The sequence below is a fragment of the Sinohyriopsis cumingii genome, chromosome 11, assembly GCF_028554795.1.
Source record: "Sinohyriopsis cumingii isolate HCF-2022 chromosome 11, ASM2855479v2, whole genome shotgun sequence".
Lineage (NCBI taxonomy): Eukaryota > Metazoa > Mollusca > Bivalvia > Unionida > Unionidae > Sinohyriopsis > Sinohyriopsis cumingii.
This window is the reverse complement of record NC_142971.1, coordinates 4,197,343-4,214,971: the sequence shown is the minus strand read 5'-3', so window position 1 is coordinate 4,214,971 and position 17,629 is coordinate 4,197,343. Positions and strand designations below refer to the sequence as shown.

At 36.1% G+C, this 17,629-nt stretch overlaps 1 protein-coding gene across 1 annotated transcript in view; it reads left to right on the top strand.

Moving 5' to 3' along the window:
- The window catches only part of LOC149787541 (uncharacterized), a 591,304-nt gene that overhangs the window by 154,452 nt on the left and 419,223 nt on the right, over nucleotides 1–17,629 (top strand). The window contains exons 41-42 of the mRNA XM_089975575.1: nucleotides 8,625–8,868; nucleotides 13,820–14,010. Of these exons, the coding sequence (XP_089831701.1) occupies nucleotides 8,625–8,868; nucleotides 13,820–14,010 (435 nt within the window). The remainder of the gene's footprint in view (nucleotides 1–8,624; nucleotides 8,869–13,819; nucleotides 14,011–17,629) is intronic.

Below are 17,629 nucleotides of genomic sequence, written 5' to 3'. Positions count from 1 at the left end.
TTCGATTTACAAAGTACTATGTGATCCAGGATGCATTTTTGCCCATTCCTTCAGATGGCAACATATTTTCATGAACATAGCTAGTAATCATCATGATGACAGGATCTTCCCCAAACGTCCTGAGGAAATTCCATGAACCCCATATATCCTCAATAAAGTGTGTCAGTCCCCTGGGAAAGTGCCTTACATATCAGTGGATGTAATTATTAGATTTGCATTGCTCAAATCAAAATAAATATACACTAGAATGATAACAATACTAATTACAAGATCTGTATGCATGAAAATATTAAAATTCCTTACCACTAATATAAAAAAATGTGTGCTGATTGTTAAAATGACTTGTATCTAATACTAAGTTTTCATAACTTGTACATGTGAATAATATTCCATTCGTCTGATCTTCAGGCAGGGATCATAATGTACAATCAATATATAAAGTTATTTCTAATTTCCTCTAGTGAAACAAACTTACACTATCTCCCCTTCTTTGTTTTTCATTACACCTCAGCCTGTAGTAAACCACTCTGGTGGCCTAGTGGTTAGAGTGTCCGCATCAGATGGGGGAGGTTGTGGGTTTGATCCCCGGCCGAGTCATACCAAAGACTTACAAAATGGTACTAACAGCTGCCTCGCTTGGTGATCATAAAGAGGTTAGTGGTAGGACTGGTTGGCCTGGTTTCAGGATAATGTGACTCCAGGGTGGGACATCATGCTACATGTCTGCAGCATGATGCCCCATTGCTGGACATCACTATAAACTGCCACACTGTTGACATCATAGCGATATGACTGAAAACTTGTTAAAGCTACATTAAAAATCCAAATCACACATATACTCACACAATTTCCTGTAGTGAAACAATTTATCTCCCCTTCTTTGTTTTTCATTACACCTCTGCCACTATTGACATTGTGATCCAAAGTAGATAGCTCATTCTGAATCCTGTACACAGGAGGGGTGTATGAAAATCTCTTGGCACAGTACATCATGATCTGTACACAGGAGGCGTGTATGAAAATCTCTTGGCACAGTACATCATGATCTGTACACAGGAGGCATGTATGAAAATCTGTTGGCACAGTACATCAGGATGTGATGTTGATAAACTTTTGCAATTATCAAATACATTTATCTTGTAACATGTGTCATTTGTCATCTGCTAACAGATTAATACAATTATTAAATAGTTATTACTGTTGGTAAATATTGCATGCATAAAATCTTTATTGAAGTGTTTATTGATAGAGTGCCATGGAATTGTTTATACCTGATGTACATGTATTATACCTGAAATTACCAAAGACTTGAGAAGGAGAGTCACTGTACATGTACCATGTGCACACATCTTATGAATGCTAACTTATTCTGATCTTCAAATGGTAAATGTATACAGTAATTTATTATTAAGTTGAGAATAAAAACATTTAAAGCGGTCTTAACATTTTTCTTTTCAATGCCATGCAGTTGTTACAGTCCTGAAATGGCATACCTGAAATTTAAGTAATGCTAAACTCTGTTTAGAAACCTTTGGTCCAAGAGCACTTGTTCCAGATTTTTCAGCACTTTGGTGTCCTTCTTGGGATTAAGCCAAGGTTTTATCCACTCTTCATTCTACAACAAAGGTTCATGTAGGCATTTATTAATGTCTTGGCCTTGTGAGAGTATCTACTCATGTGTATTGGTGATGTGATGTAGGACACTAATCCATATACTCTGAAAGAATATAGCAGCTAAAGCTGGTCTCTGTTGTCACGGTGACCACAAATTGATAGATTACAAGACAGCTTGATTTATTCATCAAGCGAAAGGTACATTGTAGATTAAGCTAATAGTTAATGTAGCAGGATTGCAGTTTTACTCAGATCAATGTCCCTTCAATATTCCACTTTACTCTGACATTTCAAATAAATTACTTTTAATAGATTTGGTGATGTATATATATGGATAAAATATACATTAAAAGAAGATAAGGATTATGCACTGTAATTTTGATTTCTTACAAAAATATACAGTAGCAAACGTTTACAGATATCTCTTCCAAATACAAGGACTGAAAACTCATCAAAAATTGTTCATAGCTGCTAGCAGTCTTGCACGAAAATAAAAACTGGTTCATGATGTCTTGAGACCGTTGTAATAAAGCCATATTTTTCTTTTGTTTGGCAACCTTGAAAAGAAGGTAGATAAAATAAAGTTTTATAACAGTAAAGAGTGAAAACCAACAAGTTTTGAAAAAATCAATAAGTCATTTAATTCCCAAGAATAAAAAATGAAAATTTAAAAAGAACTTACAGTATTGTGAATTAAATCCCAAATAGGTTCTATCACCAGTTAATGAATAAAGTTCTAATTAAATTCCAGTGGTGTCCAAAAAAACAATGTCAGCTCTGTTATCTCAGTATTTTGTTTTTAAATTAAATATGTCCGATGTACATTCATCATGAGCTAAGTGGATAGATGGGAAGAGGGTGTTAGCAAGAACTGCATGTGGGACATAGCTATAAATGGGAAACTGCATAAAGAAAGCATATGGGGAATGTAGACACGCTGTGATTGTTGGGTTAGCCAGCACAGTATGCTGGAACTAATGACAGTTCAAATTATGCCTTTTCCATGCATCATGTAGCACAGTGGAAGTAGCCCACCCCACTTCTGAGAAAGTGAAATTGAAAGTATTTTATTTTTCTAACTCATACTAAGAAAAGTATGAAGTGGGAACTCAGCCTACTGGTACGGTTATAATAATGTCCTTTATCAGCATTGCATTTGTTACATCATTGTTTTCATTAGAATGACAACTGTAAGACACCCTTTATCAGCTTTGCATTTATTACATCATTGTTTTCATTAGAATGACAACCATAAGACACCCTTTATCAGTGTTGCATTAGTTACATCATTGTTTTCATTAGAATGACAACCGTAAGACACCCTTTATCAGTGTCACATTTGTTACATCGTTTTCATTAGAATGACAACTGTAAGACACCCTTTATCAGCGTTGCATTAGTTACATTATTGTTTTCATTAGAATGACAACTGTAAGACACCCTTTAACAGGATTGCATTTGTTGCATCATTGTTTTCATTAGAATGACAACTGTAAGATACCCTTTATCAGCGTTGCATTTGTTACATCATTGTTTTCATTAGAATGACAACTGTAAGACACCCTTTATCAGCGTTGCATTTGTTACATCATTGTTTTCATTAGAATGACAACTGTAAGACACCCTTTATCAGCATTGCATTTGTTACATCATTGTTTTCATTAGAATGACAACTGTAAGACACCCTTTATCAGCATTGCATTTGTTACATCATTGTTTTCATTAGAATGACAACTGTAAGACACCCTTTATCAGCATTGCATTTGTTACATCATTGTTTTCATTAGAATGACAACCGTAAGACACCCTTTATCAGCATTGCATTTGTTACATCATTGTTTTCATTAGAATGACAACTGTAAGACACCCTTTAACAGGATTGCATTTGTTACATCATTAATTTTCATCAGAATGAGAACTGTAAGACACCACTCATTCTCTATGTATGTTGCAAAAGCATTTGGCAAGGTATTGATGTGAAGCATGAAGATGTACTGGCCATCAGTTCTGTATGCTTGGGTTTACCTTTTGCAATATTCTTTGTAAATAAAAATATGAACTAAATATTCATTTTTACTATAATTTATGTTTAAAATCTGTTTTTTTTGTGCATTGTGTTAAACACATAGAACTGAAATACTTTACTTTAGCAAGAATACTTAATAATAGATCTTAAGAAAATCCACATCAATAAAACTAACTTGACTGCAGCTCAAAACTTTAAATGATAACATAACAACCAGCCAGCCATATATTCTGGTAGCACTACAACATCTTTTCCTATCATGACTGGAGTCAATACAGTGCTTTATAATAAATTTACTAGTAGTTGAAAGATGTACAATAAAATCTTAGCATCCAGCCTACTGTAAGCATGATATCAAAATTGTAATGGATCAGTTCTACATTCAGACACAGAAAACCCTTTGAACAGTTCAACATTAAACATGTATTATTTGTTCTACACGTTTACGTGATAAGGTTATTAAGATTTTATGAAAGTATTGTGCTTGTCACATTAACCCAGGGACTGTGTATGAGGAAGAGAGAGGGTATACATATTGATGATGCTTGTATATGTATGTAAGTTCTCTAATGGAATTTAAAGAACCTGTCTCACGAAGGTAGCTTAATGGACATGTATACAAATGACCTTTATAAGCAAGCTGTTATAAAAAAAATCCACCCCAACATATATAATACACACAATGCAATCACCCAGTGAAATATCGGTCAGCCGATCACATTCTTTTTGGGAATCTTGCAAAACAAATCAAGTCCTTGTGTAAAGATATTAGTAATAAAACAGTGTGATTTCAAAGATAGGAACAAGATATTGACAATTGGAGAACACTTTATACGCACAGGGGCTTGTATCATTGCTTCCAATTGACTTGTAGTTATTATATAGTATGACAGGTCAGTTGTAAGCAATGATATTAGCCCCTGTGTTTATATATCGGCCTACCTGTCGAACAACAGCTTCACATCTCAGTGTCTGATGACAGTCCTAACTCTTCCATCAATGCTTTCCATCGAACAAACTGGTCCCCAAGACGAATCCCGTTCGGTTCCTCTGACAGCTTTTCGATGTTTCTTCTCTCAAAGCTACAAGTGTGGGTGATGTTTACATTGCTGACTCTCTCATGTGTTCACCATTTTTTTAAAATAGTAGATATTTAAATTAGAACCACGTGACTCATAACCCACCCATTTGATGGAGATGTTGTGTCCATTTTTGTGGTCACATGGGGTTTCCGTAACAGTTCGTGACCTACAAGTTTCAGTTAAAGCGGGCCCCCACAAAATTCATTTTCTCTTGTTTATTTATCAATTATCTGAATCTTCACAAACTCTAGGCTTTTGTGAATTATTTCAGCTTATAAGTTGACATATTTCATTATTTTCATGATCTTCAGGATTCATAAAATTACAGACATTGTACCATTGTGCCTTTAATGAAAATATTTAAATGATTTTACTGTCACAGGTTTTTGGGACGGAAGAGCAAAGACAGATTTGTGATATTATAACATGTGAGCATCTCACTTTATCTAATTCTGATTGGTCCAAATAAGCTCACAAAATTAGGGTAAAGTATTATCTTAACTAATTGGCTGCAATTGTGGGAAAGCTTTCTTTAACCCTGCATTGTGGACTGTTTTGTTGTCAATGAACATTTTAGCTGCCATTTTTTTATTCAATCCACGAAAGGAATTGATTAAAAAAATTGTTGTCTGTCTGAATATGGCCAATTTATCACCTCATGGGATTCTTACATCATGTATAACATATCATAACATGAAAAATGGCTACAAGCTCAAGACAAGAACAACAACAACAAGTAAAACTAAGAGTATTGCTCAGGTCATAGTGAATGTGTAAGTTGGGGTTGGAGGGAGGTGGTAAACTTGAAGCATGGAATCCAACCTATGTACAAGTGTGGTTTAAATGTTAACTTAAGTAAATAAACTCACCTTTGTTCATAGAAGAATTGTAGACATAAAATGGTCTCCAGACTGACAGAAGTTTTCCCAACCACTGCATATTTATGTGGTGAATATCTGATGCAATTACGACTCAGAATGACGTTTTTAAACATATTCTGTTGTTCTCTGTTCCAAGTCGAATATTGCAAATATTCTGTCACAAATACATTTCAGTAAGTGTGGGAATTTCTGCATCCAGAAAACCTTCTTTCAAATGAATATTGCAACAATGTAATGTTTAGTTGTGAAAGTGTCATGCTAGGTAATGTAAACATGGACCGTCTACTGCATTCTAACTAGTACTGCATCAAACATTGTGACATCACGAGCATTGGGCATTCTGTGTTGAAAAATGATTCTATCTTTGTGTATTCAGAAGGACACTGGTTCTTTGACTTATAGATCATTTGCATACCATTTGACACATTCAGATTTTAAGATAGTTTGTTAAACAAGAAAGAGGGCATTTCTGATCTATAAATGTCAATCCTCAAAGTCAGTACATCCAAAATGGCAGATTCGTCGGACGATGAGTCTGAATAGTCTGGGGATGAAATATTTGAAAATAACAGGAATTCTGATCTTGTAAATGTACATGAGAAAGAAGGGGAGCATTTGCAATAAAGATGGATGGATATTGTTGGCAATAATGATGATAATTAGTACTTTGAAAGTTTTGAACTTGCTAATGTATACTGCACCTGAATTGCGTCAATGAATTAAATCTCACTTGGATCAAAATATTCACACATTTTCCAAATGCATAGACCCAGCATGAGGATTTGATGGTTCTTGAACATCTTCTGAAATATTTTATAGTGACTATGTAATTTTGGAAATAGCGAGATTTTCAAATATAAAAAATGCACACCGGAGGCAAGAGACTGATCTAAATCAACAGAAAGGTATTTGGATATGTGTCATATTTTCTGAAATACAGACTTTTTATAGCCTTGATATATTAATGGAAGTTATGATTTTTAACAGAGAATAAACTGTAAATGTCAAAAAGTTAAAAATTTTGCTTGTTGGATCGAATTTTGGAGAAATTGTGTCATGTGACGTGTTTGTCCAGGTAAAACCCTACCTGCATTTTATTGGTGACACAAGTAAATGATTAGCTAATCAAACACTGTCTTGGACTTTCATTAAAATGGGCTCTTATGATCACAGCCAAAACACATGTTTTTATGGATATTTATTTCTATAAAAGAGAACATAAAACCTTGTAGATTTAAGTTTCTTAGCACCTGTACAAATCTTGTTACCCACGTGTGACATTATCTAAAATGTGACATTATTGCCATTATTCGAGCCATGATTTGTAGGAACCTGATATTGGATGCAAATGAGACCACATATTACTCTTTAACTGCTTTGTGTAACATTTTTAATTGAACACCATGACATTTACCTTAATCTTACCTTTTCATTTGCCTGTTTATTCACCTGTGTGCATCTAAACTTGCTTATGAGCATATTTTCACAGACCTGAATTTGTCTTCTTTACAATGGTACCATATATCTATTCCTATCGCAAAAAATAAAATGTTAAAAAGTCACTGAAAATATTTCGTCTACATTTATTAAACATATTGAAAGTTACTTAAGAGTTGAATATTAGTCTTCCATTGAAGTTACTTAGTGCTGAAATGGGTAAAGATGCAAAATAAAAAATGATGTGACAGTTAGTGGCTCCCTTCTATTTTTAGCTGTACTTGATGCTACTCATTTAAAATTGACCCTTGGAACAAAAGTCTCATCTGTCCCCATTAGTAAACTTATGACCAATGTAGAAACCTCATTTCATTTGACTTACTGAATGTGGTCTTTCTGAAACTTTAGTGCTCTGTTTTATGCAGAGGTGACATCTGTTGAAGGTTTCCCTTGAATATAATGCCACATACCATCCTGGGACCATTATTTATGATGTGCCATGAACAGATAGAGGCATAGTGTTCCTCTTTTCTGTCCACCTTGGTGAGGTTTTGCATTTAAATTCAGCTTCAAATTCTAGTTTTAATAACATTCTTTTGAAACTTGGTATACAGAGGTGTATGATGTGATAAGCATATACCATAAATCTCTTTATGCAGGGTTCAGTTTAGTTGCTGGCCTGTTGTCTGTGGGTTTTGAGGACAGCCAATCAATACTGACAGCCACAGGTCTGCAGTGCCAGTTAAATTAACCAAAGTTGTTAAATTTTATTGGGAGGGTCAGTTATTTTCTGCTGGACCATTTGATTTCCATGTGAGCTGCCCTACTGGTCATTGGAAAAAACTGCATTGAGTAGAACCCTTGTCATGTGCTGGATAAACTGCAATCTTTAAAGGCAAAATGAACCATGGGATATATGACTAATTTTGGCTTCATGTTGAACTATACTTAAAGCAGGTGTCACAGTTCCAGACTGTTATGAATGGTGTTTTTGGTGTTTGTGTTTTATGGCCAAAGCAACATGAATAATTCTTAATTACTTCCAAGGCATTTGGAGTAAAGTGTTTTGCACAAAGACACACCATGGTAGCCAACCTGGGCTGATATAATGGAACATTTTCTTTAAATACCTTACTATCACTGAAATAACAATTAATTGTATATATTAACACATCCTTCCATTTTGTAAGATGTTTGATAAATTTACTATCTACTTATAAAAATTAAGGATGCTAAGTTATAAATATTCACTGATGCCAAATGGTTAATTTACTTACCAAGAAAGTAAGTTATTACACCAAAAAAACTTGTGTCCTGAGCTTTGTTTTAGTGTTTCTTAGCATTCAGCTCCTAATATGAGATCACACTGACTGTATTAACATGAAATGGTAGGCTGATCTGTATTAAAATAACAGGGGATTATAAATAAATGTGAAAAGATAGAACAGACGATTAGAGATGGATTTTAGTCATGACATTATTTATCTCTCTCTCTCTCTCTCTTATGTTGTCAGGATAATGCTAGATTTGAAAATATATGCATACTTGTAATTTGATAACTGTATTTAATGCTTTTCACTTAAGGTTCACATCCTAGGAGGAGCATCCCTAAATCTGGAATCTGATCCGAATAAAGAAACACCTGTAAAACTTGTGGCACACAAGGTGTTTGGTGACAATACTGGACGTTTGACAGTCCGCCGTGGTCAGACATATGAGTCAACACAGGACCGAGTACTCCAAGAGTTTGCTGTTTTATCACAAAGACATTCCAGTGTATCACTTCCACTCAAAGTGGACTGCAGGAAGATTGATCTTGTTATCAAGGGTAATTCTGGAGACAGAATTGTTTATTCTTTTATATACATGGTGTAATAATGTTCATGATTGCTAAAAGTCTTGAATCTAAAGCCCCATAAAATACTGACCATGATATGAAGACAATTTGATCTTTCCCAAATTTCCCAAATTTAAGTTCTGACAACATTTTCTCATAAAACTATGAAATTTATACCCACAGAAATAAATGAATTCACAGTATAAAATATTACAAGGATTATAATGACAATCTATTTTTTCTTACATAGCAATATGAATTGTTTTTACCTTAAATGGGTATATTTGGTCACTTATATACAATTTAGTGCCCTTATTTTTATTGCTAGAATTTTTTGGCACCCATTAAGGTCCTGAGTTAAGTGTTTGAATTATGTTTGGGGAAAAAACCTACAATGAATGAAGAAATTGATAAGTGTTTCCCATTTGAATATGGAATTGAAAAGAAAATGAATTTATACCTCTCTCTTTATAATTCATGAAAAACAGAGGTAAAAAAAATTATTGCAGCATAAGCAAGGGTGCGAATTTCTGAGGCACCTCTGACAATTTACCAAAGGACTGGATGTCAGCAGATAGAGGGTGGGGTTAAATAGTCGAATACAGATTTATGATTGTGTTGGGAATAGTTATAAATAAATAGCCTTTTAATACCTGTTGCTGTTGTGCAGTTTTTGGTTCATATGTTAAAAAATTTTGTCCATTTGATGTGAATACATCCACCCACACAGTGGAGAATTGTCAATAAGACACATTCCACTCATGCAGCTCACATGACTATGTGCAGAACAGTAATCTTTTTCAAAGATGCCATATTGACAGTTGTGTCATTCATAGCCGAGAAAATGTATTGTTACAAGTTAAAACCACATTTGGTTCTCCCTTCTACAATATTCCATCTGTCTCATCTTCTGTTTATAAGCTTGTAACCCCTGGCCATTTTCAGTAATTAGTCCAGGAAAAGTCCTCTTGGATTGACATTGTATCTAATCCTTTAGGCACTAGGGTACATCATTCTTATTTTCAAAATACAGTTGGTTCACAGGTAAGTCTTGTTTGCTTGGTTGTATGCATTCTAGGCCTTACCTCAGTTGATAGGAATTAATAATTTCCTTAAATAAATAATTAAGCATTAATTTAGTGTTTTATCTGTTTCACTATTGTATTTTAAATCATACTGGTCACTGGTCACCAGTCATCTTGTACTGGTCACCGACTTTACACTGGTCTTCACTCGGAATCCTCATGATATGGGAATAGGGATCTGACCACGATCACCTCCATCCATTTTACAGTCGTACCCTGTTAAGGATTGGGAGGCCACCCGGAGGGTCTATTCTAAGGAAATTGATCACATCAGTATCCCCATTTCCTATTATATCATTGAATCCGTATGCGATATGGGGTTGGACTTCAGTTAAATCATCCTTCCACCTCAACAACTTTTAAATAAAAGCTGTATTTATAATGTTGCAAGGGTGCATCAACAGAGTAAGGGGTTGATTTGTCGTCGTCTCCTCCGTCCATCATAGCATGTCTCCAACATCAAGGAGACACATATGCCCCTTCTTTTTGCACTGGGGTCTGGAGCCTCCTTCACCAGGCCACCTCAGAGAACATTACCCTCTGAGTTTGCCAGATTCCAGTATGTTTTAGCAGACAGTCTATCCAAGTCAGGCAAAACAGTTCTCACTGAATGGACTCTTCACTGCTCTTTAAGTTTGTTTTCTCACAATATGGATAGTCTCTGGTGGACCTGTTTGTGACCAGACTCAGCAATAGATTTCCCTTTTATGTCTCTTTAGTCCTGCAAAAATGGCATTGGCAGCAGATGCATTCAGCTTCCACCAGGATCATCTATTCATGTATGTCTTCCCACCATTCCATCAGCTACAATTTCTACAAAAAGCCCAAACTTCCACTGTTCATATCATTCTTATAGTCCCACTGTCATCCTAGTGATGAAGGTTCTGTGATCTTCTAGACCAGGTTTTACCTCACAACACAAGGGTTCCCTGTATCACAACAGCCCATACATTCTCCACCCTCATGCTTGGCTCATCTCAGGCAACCTATCTGCCAGAATAAGTTGTTTAGCTGGATTTCCAGTTGCTTTATTTAGGCCCAGGGAGCTTTGACATCCAATGTCTGTGAATCCAGGAGGAGAATTTCACAATTAAACAAGACTTACCAAAGTCGCAGTTTGATTGGGATTTTATGAACCTGTAAGTGCCTGAGGGATCACATGAGATGGAATTGGTCACGTGATGAGTCAGTCTTTGGAGCAAGATCAGCTTGGATGCCTCAGATAACAACAGTAGGGTGGGATATGCATGAAGATAATTAATTTGCATATGGGTGGACATGTGATCCCTCAGGCACTTACAGGTTCATAAAATCTCAATCAAACTGTGACTCTGGTAAGTCTTGTTTAATTGTGAAATTTTATTTCCCCAGTAAGTGCTTTGGGATCCCATGAGATTTCAGTGTTTGCATCCAAACACAACACTTAAGAAAAAGTAAAGTAAAATGTACATTTGGAATACTAGAGAAAACTATGAAGAACATATATAAGCATCTGAGATATAATCGAAATTTTTCATAGCTTGGACTTCCAAAGCACAGCACTGCTGAAATCGAAGCTATCCGATACAGGTTTATGATAGAACTTGCAGAAAGTGCAATCATTACTCCATCCTACAGTCTTAATAATAGTATGCAAAAACAGTTTCATCTGAGCTGTAGCAGTACTTGATGCAGCTCTAGTGCTGTGAGCCCCAAAAATGGATGTATCACATCCTGCCTTCTTCATAATAGTCCTAATCCATCTAGCAATAGCTAGATGGTACTTTTAGCAATTGCTCTAAAAGTAGGTTGTTTACTTATCAATAACTTTTTCTCATTTCTCTAGAGGAAGAAGTTCTACTGATGTACTCTTGTAAAGTTCCAGCTTTACAAAGTCTTATCATGATAAGCAGAAAAAGTCATTTGAGATAGATGCTGATTAGGTTTACTTTGCTTCAAAAGGTTCCTTATTCTGACAACAACTGTCAGAAAAAATAGCAATATCGTCAGCATTTATGACATGCAAAGTTTGGCATTGCTGACCACTAAGGCCAACAACATCACTAGTTTCTGAGTCACTTGTTTCAAAGAAATGTTCCCCAAGGGAAATAATGTTTCCATATGCTTAAGCACAGTGCTCACATCCCAGGTTATGCCATATCTTGGCAAAATTGGTCAGTGTAGAAAAACTCCTCTAAAAATTCTTGTTATAAACACATCATTACCTAGGTCTACATTGCTACTCAGTTTTACTAAATTAGATAAAGTGGATCTGGCAGTGTTGAAGGAACTGTAAGCTAAACCTGAGTCAAGCTCTGTTAAGAAATCTAGGACAGAATCTAGGACAGCTGGATCAAGGGGATCAGTGTGTTTCCCAGCTGAAAGGTGCAACCATTGCTGGATATATGTCTAATAATCTTTCCTCATAGATTCTCTCCTTAAATCAAGTATGACACTGGCATCTTGTCCTGATATGCCTTTGCACAACAAGGATATCCTGATAAGCGAAACACAGCTAGCCAAGTTTTTACCAGTGGATATTCCTTGAGTGGATCCTGAGGTAAAGTCAACAGGCTGCAATCTGGAAAAATGTACTATTGCTGAGCAATTAGTTGCAACAGGCAATTAAACCATGGCTGCATTGTCTACAATGGTGCTATGAGAACCACTTCTGTGCTGTTGTCCACTATCTTCTGAAGAGCAGTTCACTAGGCTGAAATGGGAGAACATCTATAAAACTAAGTCTAACTTATTATGTAGTAATTCATCCATGAGCCTGAGAAGGGGAACACTAGCTTTAACAACAGTTCCTTGAAACTTTGGGAGCTTGGCATCCATTTTTTTGTAGGTTTGTTCATTTTGTCCAAATGTCAGGTTTTACTTTAGGCACTTCTGAATTTTGGCAAATTTAAGGCCTTAAATGTTTTTTACTCAAGTCCTTAAATTTATCTTGAGATATTTGGGCCCTGAATCCTGCATTCACAACTTTGGCAAGCTCTCCTGAATGGGCTGCCCACAACACTTGTTTACTTCATATAACTCTGAGGTCTTTAAATATGTAATTTCCTTCAGTTTCTGAAGGTAAATGTGGTCATAATCTTAACAAGTTTTGATGGCAGTGCTCGAATTCATTGACATCTTTCTCAGTGACCTCACTAGTGGATAGAAGATCACTTTCCTCAATAAGCTGAACTTTTTCCATCCATGCATGTTTCCATGCTGATCCATCAAATCCTCACCTTATCAACTGTGGTTTTTTGCCAAGTTTCTCAACTTGTGACTTTATAATTGTTACTGTAGCTGACAAATTTGTCAGTAATTCAAGCTGATGGACCTACATCACTTGATTGTGTGCTGCTTGTCGTTCTATTAGATTTTCATCTGGGCATCACCATTGTTGTGCAGATGTTGCATCTTCTGTTGTACTGACCCTCGTGAAAATTCACAGTCACATGGCAAACTCATTGTAGGTAATAGCACAGCCACTTTATCCATAGATTTGGGTTTTCTCCTTGATTTTGATGCCACTAGAGGGCTATCATTTTGCACTGTTGTTCCTCTTTTGGGAATCATTGCATTCTGTTGAAACATTGATGGAGGAGTCTTTGAACTTATCAGTTTAATGCTGCTTGACTATATTTTGCAATATTTCTTGCAGCAGTCAGTGTCCCTTACTGACAGGATTCCTGTGATTGATGCATTAGGAAACACATTGACCCAAGCTGCCAAGCTGTCCCTCTCTAAGTTTTGATGCTGATTTGCTTTTGTTCCTTTCTGTTGTTCTATCAGTAAAATATTTAGGCTGTCATTTCATTGTGATAAGTCACAAAATTGGAAATATTATTTAGTATTATTATGTTTATATGTTCTGTTGATAGGTTCCTTTTCATCAATGGAAAATGTTACCATTAATGCCAACTGCTCACTTACTATCGACCATCATGAACCCACCAGAAATGTGATTGATCATTTGGATATTAAAAGCTTTGCCTCAGTTCATGTGTTGACAGACATGGAAGCACAGACTACACTTGTTGGTACAACTTTAACAGTGCGCAGTGGAGCAGAGGTAGGTTGTCATTTTAAGGACCACTATTTAGTGTCATATATTTATTCTTGCATATTTCAGCGTAAGCAGAGGTAGGTGACTACTATTATGTGTTGCATTTTCATGTTATTATGTACCAGAGGTCAGTAGTCATATGAAGGTCCACTAGTCGATGTTATATTGTTATGCTTGCATATCACATTGTGGGAAGCAAATGATTTTTCAAAAGTATTTGTTTTGGAAATGGTATTCTGCAAGTCATTATTAAATCTTCAAAGTTAAGAATGAACAGGATATGGTATATTTCATTTAAAGTCAGACCAATTGCAAATGATCAGTGCAGAATACCATTTTCAAATACAAATTCTTGTATTGAGTCAATTGCTTTCACTGGTGCTATTTAATGAAGGGAACAACAGCTTTAAAAGTCTGCTGTAATTAGTGTATATAGATTGTGTTTCATTGACATTAGTGTTTAATTGACAATAGTGTTTCATTGACAATAGTGTTTCATTGACAGTAGTGTTTCATTGACATTAGTGTTTCATTGACATTAGTGTTTAATTGACAATAGTGTTTCATTGACAGTAGTGTTTCATTGACATTAGTGTTTCAGGGCTATTCCAGTAAAACATACAAGGTATCCAGGGAAGGCACTTTTAAAGTAGGGTACTTACCCATAGATGCAATTTAGAATTTTCTTATCATTTTAATATGAACTCTGTAAAATCAGTAAACCCTGGCATATATTTTTTTTTAAACTGCCTTCCCTGTGTACCACATATGCATAAATGGAACAGCCTTCATCATTGGTTTGAGTATTTTATAGGCTTGTTGTTCTTTTTGATTAAAAATGCATGGATAGAAAGAAATATGCTTTCAAGAGGTTTCAAATTTTTCAACAACAGATATACTTGAATGAAAGTTTGATTTGAATATGTATTAAATTTAATGTTCATGTACTGGTATTTATAGTTATTCTTTTGTTTATTTTCAGTATTACCTTATGCTTTTTTTCTTGTTTCTCTCTCTCCATATTTATCTCAAATATTGATGTAAAGCAGTGAGTGGAAATTACAGCTATGGGCTACTTTATCATTATGATTGCATTGAAACAATATAAAATGCTTTAATATGATTTTTGTATCAAAAGGGTAAAATAAAAGAAAATGTGTAAAAGCAAATATTTTATTACCAGTTACAGTATTGACACTATTTTATCAAATGCTAGTAACCTTGTTAATCTTTAGTAACAAAACACAGTAAGAAATTGGATGTGGGAAGGCATGATCTTACATGGCAGATTTTTCATTGAGTTTTTAAATTCATGGTTCAAGACATTAAGAAAACCACAAATATTGGTCAGCCATGAAAATTACTGATACTACAGTATTTGATTAATCATTGCATCACTAAAAATCACCCAATATTAGCAATATGAGGATGTTTTGATCAATCTTTGATATAAGTGCATACTGGTTTGAAGTGAGATGTGTTAGGCCAAACACTTGACCTGGGCTAGAAAAAGAATCTGGAAACACTCCTGTAAGGATGTGGATGGCATCCACATTACAGCTGATGCTGCTGTGTTGACAAAGTTTCTCTTGTCCAATATTCAGTTGAGGCATTGAATATTGATGATTTGGAAGAAGCCTGCCACACAGTTCTAGCTCTGCTTTCACCCACAGTGCCACAGCCAGATAATACCAGCAATGGACTTTCATACCAGCACTAAGCAGATCACTAGCAACACAGTATGGTGTCCCACATATATTTGTCCTGCACAGCCCATCACCACACATATACCCTGGTACTGGTTATGGTGGTTTGTCCCTTGATAGTTGGTACCATGACTTATGATCTGACATAAGCTGGCCTTGCACCTCATTCACTCTGTTCCTGGAATCATAATGAACAGTGCCATCACTTGTGTGTACAGTGATCTGACTTCCTAGCTTACCCAGAAGACAGCTTATCCAGCTCTGGACAGGTAGACAGTGACTGACACCTTTTCATGCCACTTAATCAGCTGGCTCTACACTTCATTCACTCCAGTCCTGGCATTATCTTGATACCTTATGGGTACAGTCATCTGTCTTCCCAGCATATGGAGTTCTGGAGGTGTGGACAGTGACTGGTACTTTTCACACCACTTGGCTCTACACTTCATTCACTCCAGTCCTGGCATTATCTTGATACCTTATGGGTACAGTCATCTGTCTTCCCAGCATATGGAGTTCTGGAGGTGTGGACAGTGACTGGTACTTTTCACACCACTTGTAACCCTGGCATTGTTATAAATACAAAGCACAACCAGCACCAGATATGGTTATAAAATCTTCCACAGTATCCAGTACCATAACTTTAAAGGCAACATGGACTGAACAGTTCTTTCAATGATCCTTGTGCTTCACAAACCACGTCTTGGTCATAGCAGTTTCCCAATATTTGATAAATGGTACTCATTTCAGACTTTTGATGATGTGGAAATACAGTGGTTGAAGATTACCATTACCTGGAGTAGATGGGGTTAAGGTTTTTTTTATTATTCTTGACTACCAGTTTCCCTGTAAAGTCATTGCTACCATTGCAGGAGGCTTCTTTGTTGCCCTACACCTTTGACTTTGAAGTTGTTTGTTTGCAAGCCCCTTCTTCTCTATTAGATCTGATGATGACCAGGAAAGACCTTCTGTGCATACATTGAGGAAGTCTTACCCACTTGTTTGTTTGTGCATCCATTGAAAAAGTCTTCTGGCTTCTGCCTCCACAGGTTTGACTTTCTTCATCAATGGCCACTTGTAGAATTCTGCATCTCTTGATCTTTAACAAGAATACCAAGGTTCTTTTCAATGATATTTTGCACTACATCAAAATGCAATTTCATGACCCAGGTGTTAACAGACCTTTCTTCTCACAATGATAACTCTCTAACTTAAGTATCTCCTTCAATAAACCTTTCTGCCACACTTAAACAACTGGTTCACAAAGTTGTAGCTATTGGCTTCATGCTTGACCAGGTCTCCATAACTATCTCTTAGCAAGCTGAGCATAACCTACATCCCATGGTTGAAATTCTCCTTGTCAGACATGCCAGTTAGCCAGCCTTACACATGGTACATATGCTCAACACTTGCTTCATTTCCATAGTTGCTTCTGTTAACTTTCATTCTTAAATATGTTCATGCTGGTCAGAGATTACCACATGGTAGACTTCAGATTTCAGCATTTGTCTTCCAGTCTCCAATTCCATGGGGTGGTCAGGAAATAGGCCACTAAAGAGGCAAACCTCACACAGGCCTGGTGACTCTGAGTCTAGCCTTCATTTCTCAAGAAGAACCAAAGGAGTAGAAGGGACTCTAAGGTATGTCCCATGGGGAAAACCCTCCACAGTTTCCCAGAGCAGATGATGGAGAAAAAAAAACAGGGAGGGATGGACTGACCTACACCCAGTTTCTCTCCCCACAGAATGCTATGCTCATGGCACCATTTTCTAATAGTGTGAAGACTTGAGCTTTTACTATTGAGAGATAATCTGCCCTGATGACCTTAGGTATTGGAGACTGTTTTGGAGGGCTTCCAGATCATCTTCTGCTATAAAGGGTAGATGTTCCCATTGCTACAGATGTTTTCGTATACCAAT